The 18,100-nt window shown below is 32.9% G+C and overlaps 1 protein-coding gene across 5 annotated transcripts in view; it reads left to right on the top strand.

Annotated features, from left to right (window-relative positions):
• The window catches only part of LOC106873108 (obscurin), a 162,686-nt gene that overhangs the window by 86,669 nt on the left and 57,917 nt on the right, over positions 1–18,100 (top strand). For all 5 annotated transcript variants that reach the window (XR_008265146.1, XR_008265148.1, XR_001409839.2 and 2 more), the window contains exons 7-11: positions 3,118–3,207; positions 6,019–6,318; positions 15,195–15,308; positions 15,625–15,912; positions 17,345–17,626. Coding sequence is in view for 1 of the 5 variants with exons in the window: in XM_014920336.2 (XP_014775822.1) it covers positions 3,118–3,207; positions 6,019–6,318; positions 15,195–15,308; positions 15,625–15,912; positions 17,345–17,626 (1,074 nt within the window). In the remaining 4 variants the exon portion in view is untranslated. The remainder of the gene's footprint in view (positions 1–3,117; positions 3,208–6,018; positions 6,319–15,194; positions 15,309–15,624; positions 15,913–17,344; positions 17,627–18,100) is intronic.

The following is an 18,100-nucleotide window of genomic DNA, read 5'->3' as shown; positions in this document are numbered from 1 at the left end:
TATATATATATATATATATATATGTATGTATGCAAGTATATAGTTTGCAAACATAAATCAAAATGTGAGTGCAGCATTTAGACAAACTCTTGTAACAATCAACAATCAACTGACAAGGCACTTACCACAAATATAAAGTAATTGTGACCATAGAAATTACATTTGACAGTTCGTGTATTGAAAATATATGAAGTATTTTAAATAAAAATGATCTAATCACCTCTATCTTCAATTTCACCTTGTCTTCCACTGTCTTTTTTCAACAAAGGTTAACTACATAGTAGTTTTCTGCTATCTTCGGGCAGACATGAAATTTAAGAATGTTTCCTGGAGATCTTGTACTTATTTTGAAATGTTAGGTGAAGTGATTCATGTTAAGTTGTGTTTCTTTCAAATGCGATACAGTAGTAGGAATTAGATTATACTCACAATACTAAAGGCAGGCTGCCCAATATTCAGACACAAGCATACAAACAAATACATGCAAACACACAAACACACACACACACACACACACACACATACAGATACACAAACACAAACACACACACACTGACATACATATGCATACACATTACATGAACACACTCATGCATACATACACATACACATGCACCTAAACACACACCTATATATCTATACATGCATGTGTTTACACACAAACAAACAGTTATATTTAGATATCTAAATGCAGGCTGCAGCCACTATCTATTCGTCCAATCTACTAGAAATAGTAGCAAATGTCCCTCAAATGACAGACTTCTTTTTGTCTTGAAAAAAGAATGACATTCAACACTATGTATAGTCATGATCTGTATGATTTTTGTCATAGATATGCTCAGTCAGGGCAGACTCAGAGATAAACCACAGTAGCAATGAGATCTAAATATATCTAATTCATTCATTGTTTATGTTTTTCACTGGCTTTTCCATATTGATATGGATTGGAAGGTTGTTCTATAGCAGTGCTTCACATTAGAATGCCCTTTCTCTCATTTACCCTTTTAGCTGTTTCTAATGAGCTGTTCCTAGTCTAAAGATACATACATTCCTATTCTAAGATACATACAATGAAATATCAAGGTAAGTGAAGATGTATGGCTTAGTAGTTAGGGTGTTGGGCACCAGATCATAAGATTGTGATTTTGATGCTTGGAGACTTTCAGATCAATTACCCAGGTTTTTCCTGGGTAACTGATCTGAAAGTCTCCTGTAACTGCCTCAGCAAGTGGACATAGTACTCTTCATTGATAGCCAATAAACCCAATGCCTTTTGCATCCTCAAAAGCCAAAGCCAACATCTTCTCTGCTGATGAAATGACCTTGGCTTTCTTTGTAGCAGGTGAGGAGGGGGTGTTTCCACTGCATGGATTGTCTCTTTGTCTTTGACTCAAAGTGATGAAGCCAACATTTATCCTGGGTTAGGAAACATTCAAGGAAACCAGCAGGATCTGCCTCAAAGAATGTCAGATTTTTCCATGATGTGATCAGCCTGGTGTGCTTTTGGTCAGCTGTCAGAAGATATGGCACTCACTGAGCAGAAACATTCATCATGCTTACTTCCCAACCACATGGTTCTAGGTTCAGTCCCACTGCATGGCACCTTGGGCTAGTGTCTTCTACTATAGCCTCAGGCCAACCAAAGCCTTGTGAATGGATTTGGCAGATGGAAACTGAAAGAAGCTTGTTATGTATATATAGATATATGTGTGTGTGTGTATGTTTCTGTCTATGTTATCCCCTAACCACCACTTGACAACTAGAGCTGTTTGGCAAAAGCCAATGATAGAATTAGTACCAAACTTTAAAAATGTAAGTATTGGGGTTGATACATTCAACTAAAAATTCTTGAAGGCAGTGCCCCAGCATGGCCACAGTTTAATGACTGAAACAAGAAAAAAATGCCAAGTTTCCTTGTGCAGAATATCCTTAGCTCTCTCATGGGATATGTTAATAGCTTTGGCTATTTGATTTATAGTCAATTGCCTGTCGTATATTGTCATATGATGAACATGATCAATGTTTTCCTTGGTGGTGGCAGTTGCAGGATGTCCAGACCTTGGGTCAATTTTGAGACTTTCCCTTCTGCTAAATTCAGCTGTCCACTTTTGCACTGTTGATAAAGCTGGAATCTCATCCTATATTGTAGCAATCATATCAGCATGAATGTCATTAGGGGCTAAACCCTTTTTCTGTAGGTACTTGATAACACCACAATGCCAAATTTTGCCCATTTTCACGAGAAGTCGATTCTAGTTACTTTTGAAGCAGTCTTTTTTTAACAGGTAGATGTCAGTTCATCTCAAAAGAAATAATACAGTTATTAATGAGAAGGGTTGAGATTAATGCATGCAAGGTTTCACAGCTCTAGCAACATTCCTTCATAGTCAGCCTATGAACTTTTCAGCTTACCCTTGTAAAAGTGCATGCACAATACACTGGATGAAACACAAAAAGAGAGAAAAGTGAACTGTAAAAAAATACCCATTAACAAGAAAAAAATATCTTTGTTCTCTTTTACTTTTTCCTAAACTAATGGGCATTGCAAAATGTCATCTTTTTTTTTTATATATAAAATGTTGTCAGTGTTAAGAACTTGAAATATTAAAAACTACACATATATGGAAAAATTGATAAGTATTCTCCAGAATAAATTGCAGACTAAAAACAGAATGAAAAATGATTATTATTTAGGAGACAGATTTCTGAAAGTTGATTTTTACCCAATATCACCAAGATGCTACTCAAGATAAATAGGATGTGAAGTTGACAATACTGTAAAAGATAATTATCTATCTATCTATCTATCTATCTATCTATCTATCTATCTATCTATCTATCTATCTATCTATATATCTGTTTTCATTTTACGTTTTAATGTTTTCGTTTTACGTTTTAATATATATATATATACATATATATATATATGTGTGCGTGTGTTTGGGTGTGTAAAAAAGAAGGTGGTTAACAATTCGAAATTTGATAAAAAAAGAAGTTTATGTGTATAGAAAGCTGACTATTATTATATTCTTCATGCTGTCATATGTGTCTGATGATTTCAAATATATTCCTGACTATTTAAATATTACAAGTTCAATGATTTTATTTAATATTCAGCACCTACTCCATCAACATCAATGGAGGAAGAGAAAGTTGAAAAGCTTCTTCTACCATCTGTCACATTTAATGATCCTATGGTTATGATCAGTAAGTATTTTAAAAAGAAATATCTCCTATTATTGTACTTGACAATGACACTTTGTAAAGTGAAATACTGATTTCTGGTGAATTTGAGAAATGTCTGGCTTTCTAGTTTGCTTCAGATGATAAATGCTGATTATATTGTATTTACATCAATTTTTTTAAGTTACCAAGATTTTTCTAGATTCTGTGAAGCAATATTTTATTATCAGGTTATCCCATAAGTTCTGTCCGAATTATGAATAAAGAAAACAAGTGATCAAATGTTATAATTAATTGAAATTTAATCATCAATGTACTTTCCCTGATTATTTATGACTTCCTTCCATCTGTTTACAAGCTTTTTAATCCCATCAATGTAAAAGCTTTTTGGTTTCAAAGCGAAGAACTCTGAAATATCAGTTTTGACCACCTTCTGGCTTGCGAAATTTATGTCTCCCAAATGATTCTGTAAACTATGAAACAAATGGTAGTCTGAAGGAGCAAGGCTGGGAGAATAAGATGGATGAGAAATTTTTTCCCAACCAAGCTCTTCGATCTTCTGTGAAGTGATCTTTGCAGTGTGGGGTCATGCATTGTCCTGATGAAACATCACTCCTTTTCGATTCACTGAAGCGGGTCTTTTTTTTTATTCAAAGCTTGGTTCAAACGCTCTAATTGCTGACAGTAGACTTGAGCATTGATTGTTGCACTAGATAGTAACAATTCAAAGTGAATTACGCCTTTGCAATATCACCAGATAGAGAGAAGAACCTTTTTCCCATGAAGTTCCCTTCTTGGTTGTAGTTGAGCTTTTTCCCTTTTACCAAGCTTCTGTTTATGACGTTTATCATTTTGATAGAAGATCCATTTTTCATCATCATTCACAAGTCTATCCAAAAAGGGTGAAATGAGTTCACAAGAATGGAGAGAAGAGCAGATGTCAACTTGAGATTTGTGGTTGCTTTCAGACAATTCATGAGGCACCCATTTTCCAAGTTTAGGAACCTTTCCAAGTTGTTGAAGATGATGATGAACAGTTGTATGGAAAGAAAGGATTTTAATCAAAGAAATTTTAATTCTATTATTCTGTAAAATAATATTTAATTAGTTTAAATGTCCACAAATGCATAAAAATAATTTTTAATTTCATTAGACATTCTAAAATACTATTAAATTTCATTCAACTTTAAAAAAGGTAAAATCGGACAAAACTTATGGGATGACCTGATACATTTTGTTGACTGTAACAAAAGTGTAGCCTAAGTGTAACATAAATGTAGCTTAAGTGTAGCTAAAGAGTAGTCTACATGTAGCCAAAATATTGCCAAAAAAATGAGTTTAAAAGTAATTTAAATGTAACCAAATTATAGTTATATACACCCAAAGTGTAGTCAAAGAGTAGCATAAGTTTAACCAAGTGTAGTCTAAGTGTAGCTTAAGTGTAACCAATGACTAGAACCCATATAGCCAAAATGAAATCAAAATGTAGCTTAAGAGAAACTTAAGTGTAACCAGTGTTACAAAATTATAGTCCAACATAGACAAAGTGCGGACTGAATGTAAGTGTTGTCAAAATGTAGTCTAAATCTATCTAAAATGTAACTAGGAGGTAGCCTAATAATAGTCAAATGAAGCCAAAGAGTAGTCTAAATACTGAATTATTAAAATTTGAATGAAAGTTTGGTAAAAGTTTTATTTACACTATTTGAAATTTTGATCTTTTTTACATTCAAATACCAAGTGTAAATGTTGATTAAAACAAATATTTTTAAACCATAAGTTGTAGTAGCTGAAAATTAAAACTACATCTCTGACTCACTTCACTGAGAACATACCACTGCATATCAGTGATGGGTAACCGGAAGAATCAGTTGGACTATATGCCTTGCAACATTTAGATATAATCTTTCATGTTCTGAATTCAAGTCCCTATGAGGTTAACTTTTCATTTCAGCCTTCCAGGGTTGATAAAATTAAGTACCAATTAGTACTGGGATGATCTCTATAATATATTCTAGATGTGTATGAATTATAATATTTTCTAGATGTGAATGAAATTGTAATAAAATATGAAGGCCACTACTGGGGGTAATATAATAACTAAACAAGCTAACAATGAATTCTTTACATGATCACTCAAGCCAATGCAAATAACAGCCAAATCACCCTCAAACCACACCCTGTTGTCTTGTAAAATGAAAAACACATAAGATAATGTAGACCAAGAAAAAATACGTACAAAATTATATAATTTTGCATATGTGGTTAAAAAATTTGCTTCTCAGTCATATTGGTTTGAGCCCTATCTATTATGTAGCATTGTGAGAAAACCAAATAACTGGTTCTGTTTTGACAAAGTCCCTTATTGTATTTGTTCCGCATTAAGTTACAAATACTCCATTGTTACACTTGCCATCATACATTTAGTAGACCAATTGCTAGCTCATTAAAAACCTATAACCAATGATAATATTGTTTACAAGCTGCAATATATTGTACATAAAATATATTTCTCTTAAATTTTTCATTATGAAAATTGAATAGATTTATGGCTACATTGCACTTACATAATATGATTTAAAGCGTTATTATTCTTCATTATTAAATTAGGCTCTGTTAATTTCATTAAGACAATGAAGTTAATTTTTAACTTTAGAATGGCTATCCAATCAGAACTGGTTTTTATTTTCATCATATTTTCAGTAACAGTTTTTATAATTATCTTTCTTTTAGAAATTTGATTAAAATTAAGACTTCTACAACTTCACTTTATATAATTGCTTGTTAATGTTTTGAAAATTTCTAAATTTAATATATATTTTTCAATTATTTAAGGTCCTCCTAGGGCTCCAAAGGGTCGTCCAAAAATTACTGAAGAATCTGGAAGCAGTCTTATCTTGAGTTGGAAACCTGCCCGTGTTCCATCTTATGCTAAAAACTGTTGCATTACATATGTCATTGAAATACGTGAACCACCAGCACTTCAATGGAACTCTGTTGCTTCAGGGATAACAGAGACCACCCATACTTTAAGTGACCTTAATTCTGAGCAAGATTATATGTTCAGAGTCAGAGCAGCCAATGAATTTGGTACCAGTGATCCTTCACTACCAGCAACTTTACACAGGGAAATTGGTAAAGTATTCTATAAGTTTTATTTGTATTTGTTTGTGATTTTAATCAAGAAAAATGGACCAAGCCCTTAATTTGTTTTGGTTGTCTGAGTCTGGTGAGACTGATGTAGTTAATATTCAGTTTGGACAGTTACTAGTTGACATTTGTACAGAAAATAAGCACAGAAGGGTAATCCAGAGTGCTGATGCTTAAAGAAGGAAGGATTGAGCTTAGCCTGGGAGGAGAATTCATGTCAATATGTATGGCTGAAGAGAAAAGTGGAAAATGTGTGTTTTTATTCAGGTTTTGGATATTACACTGTTTCACCATGTCTGTAACTTTCTGTGAAGCTTTTTGAAAAATTCTGCAATAAGAAACATTTTATCAGCATATAAAATGTTTCTATGAACATTTAAACTTGAAAATTCTCCCTTACTTCATCTAGTATTAATACATATAGAAAAAGGTAGAGAACAGAGATTTGAGGAACAACTAGTAGCTCACTAAATTTGTCAACATTAAATCTTAAACCCCAATCCTGTACATAAATTAGACAACTATTCTGAGTTATTAATAAACACCTAACTTTAAACAGAACTAAAGGAAATCATTATTTGAGGAAGACAAATGCAAAGTATAATAACTTGTTAAAGCAGTCTGTTATTCTTATAAATATTTGTTTTTGTAATTCATCATCATCACCACCATTGTTTTTGTATTCATATAGATTGGACGGTTGGACAGTATCCAATGAGCACCAATGCAGATATTGGAGCTCAGTGTAGCCCTCTGGTTTGTCAGATCCTGCTAACTCATGCCAGCATGGAAGACAGACAGTTAATGATGATGATGATGATGATGATTTTCTATACTGGAATGGGCTGGATGGGACTTTTTACAGTCAGCTGCTTTCTTGATGCCAAGCCCTTTAAGTTGTCTCTTATAACATGTAAGGTCACCGTGAATCTAATCTAAAAGCTGAAATACATACTGGAAAATAACTTTCACTTGAAAGAGGCATTTGTTCTTCATTGTCCTCCTATAAGCTCAAATTAAATATTATCTAAGGGAACCATGTCATGCAATAACATTTCTATGAACTCAGCTTCTTTCAAAACTTGGACTATCTCCTTGAGGGCTTTGTAATTTTTATCTCTCCAGAGATTTTCATTTCAGTTTTCTCTCTTTCTCTCCCAGTGTATATTTATTTAGTAGCTTATAATACCAGTCATTGGAGACATATCACAGATATTTTTAGCATTTCTATGATAAAATGTAGCTTTCTTTATCTTTTCTTTCATTACCTTTTTGACCACACTGAAACTAATCTCAATATCCAACACTTTGGTTCATTCCACTCTTCAGGAGGGCTCTTCTTATATTTGCAGTTCTCATCCATCAATCTCTTATGTTATGGGCAAATGTGTTATGTTACTATGGACACACATGCCCCAATAATACTTAATGTATCACATCTCATACCCAGTATTAACAAACCTACAGCAACAAAGATATCTTCTGTCATATGATTACCTTTAGTTCTAATTCTAATCATGGTTGCTAATAAGCAGCTTATGTAGCTTGTTGGTTCATAAAATACAGTAACTATTAGTTACTGGTAATAATTTGTCCATTTCCACTAAAGCCATTGAATTTCCAACAATAGCAGCTTCTTTCTTTTAGAGCCAGAGTAAATAAATATACATCTCTCTCTCTCTCTCTCCTGACCTCTCTTTCTCTCTCTCTCTGTCTATATGTATTCCTTTAGTAAATACTCTAATTAATTACACACCAATTATTAAATCTACCTACACTCTTTGAAAATATACTGTATTCCTTTTGTGATGTGGTTTACTTCTTTTCAGACTGTTCATTTGTAATAGATGCTTTCATCAACTGTATTTGTGTAAGCATGTTTTATCCCTATAGTTAATAAATATTTAGTTTCTAGATTTTCCTTCAAAAATTTTTACTTTGTTTAGCTTTCTATATAATTATACATTTTACATTTCTCAAATGACTGGTAGATAGTAAAGTTTTCTTTGTCTGTTCTTTAACATTATGTTCTCAATAATTCTCTGTAGTATTTCCATTTTACGAATATCTTCACTTTCTTGTCTATCAAATTTATATTATTTCACTAGCAATCAAATCATGACCAACTCACCCTTTTTGTCATATTATAATCAAAACTATTTTATCCATTATATTGATTCATTTTTAAGGCACTAGGGTAAACAATGACTGTATTTGACTTCTAATTTTAGCAAGTCAGTTTGGGGATTGTAGAAGGAAGAAGACAATATCTTACATTCAACCTTTTTCCTAAAGACATTAACAACATGAAGGATACAAAATACTTATGATTTAGAACCAATGTTGGACACAACTGATCTTGCTCAAAAATTACTCTTTAATATACAACACTTGCTATTGGCGATCTGTTTATTATTGCTATAAAATAAAAAAAGCCATTATGAATGACACTAATCACAATATTTTGCCAACAATTTCAGAGATAATTTTAAGAATTTTGTGTTTTGCAACAGAAGAATATTGCAAATGATAATCACAAGCTCTGCAATTTAGAACACTTGTGCAATGGCAAGATTTTGAAACTTAGCTATATACAAATTATAAGAAATATAGTTCAAACAGGAAATAATGTATATGTCCCTAATGAGAGTCAAATGAGAGATCATTTCCACAAAATCTTGGCCTTCTGTAAAGACATTCCTTTATGAGCTTTGAGTATTTTTATTTAGTTTGAAGTTTCTTGGGAAACACTTCATTATAATGTATCAATTTGGCTTTCTCTGATCCACATGCTATTATCTCTCGTGTGTTTCAGCATTCAGTTATGAGACATTCCTAACATGTCACATTCCACAAATACTGCATTGATAATTTTATCTTTAAAACTTCAACCTAATGAAGCTGTCTCCTTAGCAACTTTTTCACAGCAGACATTCAAGCTGATCATCAACTAGAGAGATCATATAAATGCCTGTGAAGGTTATGGGTACTGCCTCATCTCTTTGGATTAAAATTTGGAAATAAAAATATACATATAAAGCAGCTAACCATAAAATAACAGTGTAAAAACAGTAGAACACAAGGACAAGTGATATGCATTGGCAAGCAGTAAGAAGTAAAAGTAATATAAATAATTCAAACTGTAGAATAAATGTTATGCTCTTAGGAAGAAGATAAGACTAATGTTTCAGGCAAAACCATTTATATGAGAGTAATGAACTGTCAACTGGTGTGGATGGATAAACTACATTATCCAATGAGTTCCCTATTAGGTTATTATCATTGAAGTTGAAAAGTTTCAAATTCAATGGCAATGTTTTTAGGAAACCTTTCATTTCATGTGAAACTTCATTAAGGAATTGTGGTTAGACTTGGATCTAAAAATGCTGTGATCAATCTAATTTAATTTTATCAAATTAATAAAATCCTGAAGGAGTTAGGCTTGCTTAAATTTGCTTGAGTTCACTAAATGTTTGAAAACAATTACATACAATAGCTTCTTACTATTATTAAGCTACTATCAAATTAGTTTTAGATGATAAGCTAACATGGGTTTTAGTGATCTTCATTAAGTGGCATTTGCTTCTTTATAAATGGTAAATTTTATGGAAGTTCAGTCTTTAGTAATATAATGTCTCCATGGACATTATATGATGAATTACATTGTTGAATATGCTTCAGCAAAAGGGTAAAACTGGAGACTATGCTGTATACTATAATTTCTTGTCCACTGATTAACTAATTAAGGAGCCTACCAAAGGCTGATAGAGCAGAAGTAATTAAGCAATAAAGATGGTATTACCATTGTCATTTGAAAAGATAACCAACTGCTTTTTGTGAGTAAAGTTGATCTTTAGTATAAAACTTGAAAAACTAAAATAAAAGCCTGCTCTTCAATAACATTTCATTATTGTGAAATATAGGAGGGAAGTAGATATCTCTACTTATAAAATTCTCCTTTCATCACTGGAGTGCTTATTTTCCCATTTTATTATTATCATTATGATTATTACTATTGTTGCTGCTGTTGTTGTTGTTATTATTATTATTATTATTATTATTATTATTATTATTATTATTATTATTATTATTATTATTATTATTATTATTATTATTATTATCATTATTGTTGTTGTTGTTGTTGTTGTTGTTGCTGTTATTTTCATCATTATTATTATTGTGTTTGTTTGACTGGTTAAATATAGGAATTGTACTGTGGTATGTGTAGCACATAGATATGAAAGGAATTGATGCCTATGTTGGTACCAAAGGAATTCCCTTTTTTGTTGACTGGATAGTTTATATGACACATGATGACACATGATGACACATATTAAAGGAATGTGGTAGTATGTAGTAATGAAAGCTGTATGAGATAAACAGAAAATTAATTGAGAAAAAAAGAGTTGAATGTAACCTAAATGATATGCAGTTAAAACTTCACTGGCAAGCTGTGTGCAAATTACCTAAGAAAACAACACAATGCATGCAGAAGTTGTTTCAAAGAAATGATATTTGTATGAATATATAATGCTGCATAGTTGAAAGAAAAGTTGCTGTAGCATATGCTACTTCACAGTCAAGCTAAGAGAACTTAACACTGGTGTATTTCAGTATTTTTCTTTTTTATCTTAGTGAAGGGTCATGGCCATTGCTCTTCAAAGGGCCTCTGAGATGATGGAAAAGAATCCTTAAACTGAATACCTGGTCTAAACACTGGTAACACAGTGAGCTCTGCTATAGGACCTAAGGACCAAGCTGCAGTGTTAAACCAAGTATTAGATTAAGTCTACCCCTAAATAGATAGCAACAGGTTTTGAACTCAGAATATAAAGAGCTGGGATAAATGCTGCATGACATCCCATCTGATGCTCTACTGTTTCTATAAAACCATCACCTTAAACTGGTACTTTATTTATCAGCCTTTAAAGGAGGAAAGGCAAAGTTTAAGATATAATACTTGACTTGAACTCAGAATACATACTACAAAGTATTTCACTTGTTACTCTAAGAACTCTATCAAATCCTTGCAGAGTGATCAGTGCTAGATGCTCTCAAATACTGGAATGAAGTAGTTAAACCTGTGTTCTAAGGATTAAACAATAATCGTTAAAATGGAGGAAGGTTTTCCTGGATATTCATACCACCCAGGATGAACATTCTGGCATTTGAAAGAGGATTATAATAAAGTTTGTATTTTTAGAAAATGTAATGGCATTAGTGGTTGTGTTGGTGGTGGTAGTTATAGTAGTAGTGGTGGAAGTGTTGATGGTAGTAATGTGATAACGAGGATGGTCATGGTGTTAGAGATAATGCAAAGGATAGTGTTGATATAATTATATCTTCTGTATATTTTGTTCGTATTCCATACACATGCATGCATATACAACCATGCACATACATACATGCACACATATATACATACATACGTACATACATACATACACACATACATACATACATACATACATACATACATACATACACACAATCACACATACACACACTCTCATACATTCATACATGTACACATAAGTCATCATCATTTAACACCTATGCTCCAGGATAGCATGTGTAGGGCAGTTTGACAGGATTTGATGGGTCCCAGGACTGCATTATGTTCCAGTGTTTACTTTGGCATGACTTTTGCAGCTAGATACCCTTCCTAATGCTAACACCTTTACAACATGTATCAGGTGCTTTTATTCATGGCATCAGTACTAGTGAGATTGCTATGCAACATCAGGCCATGATTATCTTTAACTGGCTGGGGCTACAGTAGAGAGGAAGGTGGCACCATGCTGCTAGATGAGGGGTTAAAGTATGAAAGAAAGAGGCAGAACAGAACCAGTTTCTGGCTGTAGAGGATCTACATAGTCATTCGCATAATACAAGAGAAGGTGGGAGTGACAGGGGTGAAGCTAGAAAGTGATAAAATAGTGGTTGATGAGGTGTCAGAGTAGACCTTCAAGTGATACTCATAAGAATAGAGAATCTTTCACCATTCTATCAAGTTTATTTATCTAAAGCTACATGACTTAGGGAGCTAGCAGAAGAGAGCAATGACAGAGAAATAGCATGATGGGTGGGTGAAAGGGGCAAAAGTGTAATGGTAGAAACAGAGTAATTGGAGTAAGAAGATAGAAACTGATTAAGTGAAGTGATGGGATGAGAAGCTGATTGATAGTAATAGAAGAGGTTAAATGCTTGGACTGAAGGATGAATGATGAATGTTATTAACAAGTGACCCTAGGATGGGTGGGTTGTGAAGGAGTATAAAAGGAGAATGGTAAAGCATGTAGAGTACATGCAGATCTAAAGTGATTTTCATATAGCTGATAAAGGTAGGATGATAAGAATGAGAGAGGGTCAGAAAGGTCCAGTAATATCCCTAGCTACACTGGAGGCATGGTACAATGGGTAGGAGATATCCACTTCCTCAGATGCACTGATTTTCGCCTGCACTGTGTCCCCATTGTTAATGATGTCTTTGTCGTCTCTTTTGTGCGATACACCATCTTCAAATCAGTTTTCGTTATTTTGTTCCGTGGCTCACCTGGTCCCTGCTTTCCCCAAGTTCTATTTACTTTCAGTGTATCTTACTTTTTTGTACAGCTGTCCTTCTATATATGTGTCATATTTCCATCTATACTTGTCTCTAATACTCTATATTGAGCTTTGTGAATATTTCGTATATGGTGCTCAGAAGACTTCTAGCTATATAAGCCTTTTCTATCTGCCTTTATGTGCAATAAAGTGCTTATTATATTCTACCAACTTTTAAGGATTTTGGTTTTCATTCAGTATTCAATGAAGAGTTTAGAAAGTAACTTTAATATAACTTCTCCTGTTATATTGTCCTGGGGCTTTACTTCTCTTGATTGTATGTTCTCATTCATATAATGTAATTTTTAGAACTTGTAGCCATTATAAATTCAATGTTATCATCTTTTGTAGGGTCATTGATATTCCTGTCATTGAAACCTAGTTTTTGGTAGTCCTCTAATCTTTCTACCATTCTATTTCTGTTTTCTGTGACTCTGTTGTATTGTAGTCATTTGGAATTTTCATTTCTTTATTTTCTTTTTAGTAGATTTCAATTTTTTCAATATGAAATGTTAATATGATTTTTTTCTTGAATTCGTTTTTGTCATTTTCTTCTTATCTGTTTATTATGACCTGCTTTTCATATCTCGACTAGCTGAATTGATTGTGAAATGTTTTTTGCCTCTTCATCAAACTCAATATTTCATGAAATACTTTATAGGTGTTTTTATTAAATTGCTATTCAAAGTTGTAATGTTGTCATTTTGTATTTGATGCTGGTAGTCAGGTGTCAAGGTCAACATGAAGATGAGAAATTATGCTCTTGATCCTGACTGGTTTACTTTTGAAGAGGAATTATTGTTTTTTCCTTTCTGGAAGTTATTTTGGAGCTTGTCTCTTGAGGAGCAGAGAAAAATAGAAGCAAGTTAAGAATAGCTTGATATTCTCATGAATATGTATTATGCTTATAAGAATGTAGAAGACCAAGCAACAATACAGCAAAAACAAACAAAATTGCATGATGTTATTATCTTTATAAGATCATTAATATTAAATGTTGATTCTGAAAGGTCACAGAAAAGAAACTGTGAACAATAATAAGATGGCGGGATAAACAAGACCGATGTAACAAAAATTGGTGAACAAGAAACTAAAACTGAAATATAAGAAATATAAGAAAGAACTTTATTCAGCAGTAAGAGAGCAATGTGGATATGTTCATTGGTTTTGTTACACTGAAGAAAGAGTCAATTATAGGTTATCCATCTCACTTTACTCCATATTCTGTGATCAACGTTTTCTGTTGGCTTTATGTCTTGAATGAATGAAAAGGTCTCTTTTATCACTTGGGTACATAACTTCATTAGTACTAATGCTACAAAATAACAAATAGTACTTCATTCACTGATTTAACAAATAAAAGGAGCCATCATATGATCAAGAGAATTTTCAGTCTTGTCCTGTTGAGGACATGGCACTTCTCTGGTATCCTGACAAAATACACCCAGTACACTATGTAAAGTGATTAGTGTTAGGAAAGGCATACAGCTGTAGAATTCATACTTAAAACAGAATAAGAGCAAGACATAGTCCTTTGACTTATCTATCAGAGCAGCAACTCTGAATGAAAATCATATTGACCTGTCCAACCAGTGCCAGCTTGGAAAGTAGATGTAAATTGATGATGATGATGATGATGATGATGATGATGATGATGATGATGATGATGATGATGATGATGATAACGACGGCAAAATATATTATCAAATACAAACTATATGGTAAAAATTATCAAAGAATAGAACTTGTATTGTAGATCCCAAATAGAAATCGTTGCTGTTTATCTCCAGGTTAACTGGCTTGAGTAGACATGGTCAAAAGTCTTCCAAGGTCTAACATATTCTTTCCTTATTGAAGGTCTATTCTTCTGCTCGCTGGATGGTTGATGTATCCCACTTGCATTCACCTCTTCATATTCATGGAAGGTAGAACAAGTTAAAACACAGATGTAGTTTTAGATCTAAAAATTACACATCCATAAAATGAGTCTCAATTGAATAGTATTTTTGTGACTATATTTCTAAGAAACAGATAATGTGTTACAATTAATTTTCAGCATTAGTAAGATATTTTGAAAGATTTACTAAAATATGTGTATCTTTATATGTTGGTAGATATCATGTTGGTGTTAAACATGAAATTTCACTATGCTATGAGATTTTGATTAAGATTTTCTTTAAATATGAACATTTTCGTTGAGGCATCTAAGATAGGATGGTATTAAGAAGACTTGAATTAATTTTCTCTCTTTTTAGATTATTTGAAACAACTGCAAAGGCAGCTTTCAACTGAAAGTTCCATTTTAATGAGTCCAGATCTACTCTCTCCAGATGATGCTAGTTCCTTTTTCGATTCGGAATTCAAAACCCGTAAGTAACAACACTTTTCTTATCATAGTGCGAAATACATTTTCCATGTTATTCCATTGCTCATGGGAACTATATTTGTTTCAATGCAATACAATGTGTAGCAATTTAACGAAGTTGCAAATACAAAAAAAAAAAAAAAAAAAAAAAAAAAAAAATTGAAATATTTGTTTTAAGAATAATAAATTCTGCTTTCCATGCAATGATATACTTCTGATATTTTCCTGAAGATTAGCTGTTAACTCAAAGTTACTTAGATTTTTCTGCTTTTAGTTTGACTTTATTTGCTTATTATATTGTCATTGTTTTACATTTCCAGCACAAACTCCAGAATTCCTTACTCCAGAAGGAGTCCCTCAGTATGCAACAGAATGTAGTAATGGAAAGATTGAGTTGAAAATACAATCATATCCAGCTCCTAAAGCTTCTTGGTATTTTAAGGATAACAAGATTGAACATGGTGACCGATACTCATCTTCTGTTAAGGTAGATGGAACTGTAACATTGGAATTTCCAAACATGTCATGGGAAGATTGTGGTGATTACAAGTGCTATGTTGAAAATGAAGTAGGCTTTGCCTGCCAGACAGTTACTCTACACTTAGCAGGTATGCCTAATAATACATAAACTATTAATATTGTTTCTTGAGTTTTGAATGTGATACCAAACTACATTTACCAGAAGTTGCATTACAAAAATTTCAGAGTTGTACTTATTTGGCAAATGACTTAAACTGAGATTGCATGTTGAAATTGTATAAACCACTTCATGGAAGAGTAATAATGTTCATTGAAAACAAATGTTTGCCTTTTTTACTTTTGCTTTATTTTACAGTAATATCAAGGAGGCTGTATACGTACAATAATAATTTTTAATACTCTATAGTATACTTTTACACTCTCTGAGTGGTTGGCGTTAGGAAGGGCATCCAGCTGTAGAAACTCTGCCAAATTAGATTGGAGCCTGGTGTTGCCATCCGGTTTCACCAGTCCTCAGTCAAATCGTCCAACCCATGCTAGCATGGAAGGCGGACGTTAAACGATGATGATGATGATGGTAGTATACTTTATAGCACACATTATTATTGTCATTTTATATTGAATTTCCATGCATAAAATAAAACAAATGTAAAGAGAGTGGTATATGCATGTTTCAAATATTTACCACAAATTTTCTACACTAGAAAATAGTTAAGATTTATTTTAAAATAAAATAAAATGATAGAAAGGAAGTTATAAGTCAATTCTACTTTTATTTTGAGCTGCATTAACAAGCATCATGAAGATAACTGTTTTTTTAGAAGTTTGCCTCGCAACAATGATGTTGTGAGTTCAGTCCTACTGGGCAACACTTTGGGCCAATGTCTGTCATTGTAGCCTTGGGTTGATCAATATAGTGTGAAGAGGGTTTGGTAGATGGAAACTGTGCAGAAGTCCATCATATATATGTCGGCATCATTTTGATGTTCCCTTTTCCATGCTTGCATGAGTCAAACAGAATTTTCTGAGACAGATTTTTCTATGGCTGGATGCACTTCCTGTTGCCAGCCTTCACTTGTTTCTCAGAAAAGTGATATTTTCTCATGACCAGACTTGTTTTCATGGGAGGTGGGTGATGAACGACTCTGACTGTTGGCATCACACTTTTACATCTGACACATGATTTCAAGACAGAGAGGCACCCCACTACACACACACATGTGCATTATTGGCAACAGATATAAGCATCAGTTAGCAAACCAAACAATGAGCATTGCATGAGCAAAGTTTCCTCTGATAGCTGTTATACAAAATACTGCAGGTATATCTTGTCACACTGTCAGGCATACAATGAACCAGTGATTGGTTCATTGGAAACCTGTGATCAGCAATACTATTGTTCACCAATTGTGATATAAAATAAATAATTACAGTTATTAAAAATTTAGTTAAATAGAAATTTGATGATTATTTCCTGAAGTATATTTCCTAATAGGAAATGTATTTCTTCATTAATGTTTCTATTCATTCTTAGTTTTGTTAATTTTATCTCTTTATTAGAACCACCAACAATTACAAAACCACTCCAAGACATCTTTTTAGTAAGTGGCAGCTGTGGTTCATTAAATTGTCACATTGATGGAATTCCATATCCATGTGTATATTGGAGTAAGAACAGACAACCTCTGATAGAAACATCTAAAGTGCATGTCCAGTATGAGTCACCTGGTCAATGGAGTTTAGTCTTTGATGATGCTAACATCAATGATGCTGGTACTTATGAATGCTTTGCTGAAAATGAAGGAGGGAAAACATTTACAATGGCTGAGATAGAAGTGTCAGGTAAGTTATTTTTAGTTCAATAGAAGTTAAAATTATTTGTTTTGTTGTTATTGCGGATCCTTATGGTTTGACGGCCAACATTTTTTTATGTAGTGTTTTTGGTACCGAAACACTTTCAAACTTCGAATACTTGTATATTTTGTGTTATAGAACAGATAAAAAATTTTATAGTCGAAGTTATTTCATGTAAAAAATTGTCGTATTTCGGTAATTTCAACCAATCACTGACGTCTATTGAGGTGAAAACAATTACGCCGTGGAATGTAAACAACGGTGTCAGGGGATCTTTTCTCTTGAATAAAATTAGTGCCGTTGTTTGTCAACAAAAACTATCCGTTGTCAACAACAACTATCAGCAGTATATATTTCGTTTGTCACTGTTATTTATGACATCGTTCGTACGTTTGTACTGGTTTTAGCTTTAGGGTTTTAGGGTAAGGGTTCGGGTTTTAGAGTTAGGGTTAGTTTTAGGAT

This window comes from Octopus bimaculoides, chromosome 1 (assembly GCF_001194135.2).
Source record: "Octopus bimaculoides isolate UCB-OBI-ISO-001 chromosome 1, ASM119413v2, whole genome shotgun sequence".
NCBI lineage: Eukaryota > Metazoa > Mollusca > Cephalopoda > Octopoda > Octopodidae > Octopus > Octopus bimaculoides.
Note: the sequence above shows the minus strand (reverse complement) of the source record. Positions and strands in the feature narration are given on the sequence as shown.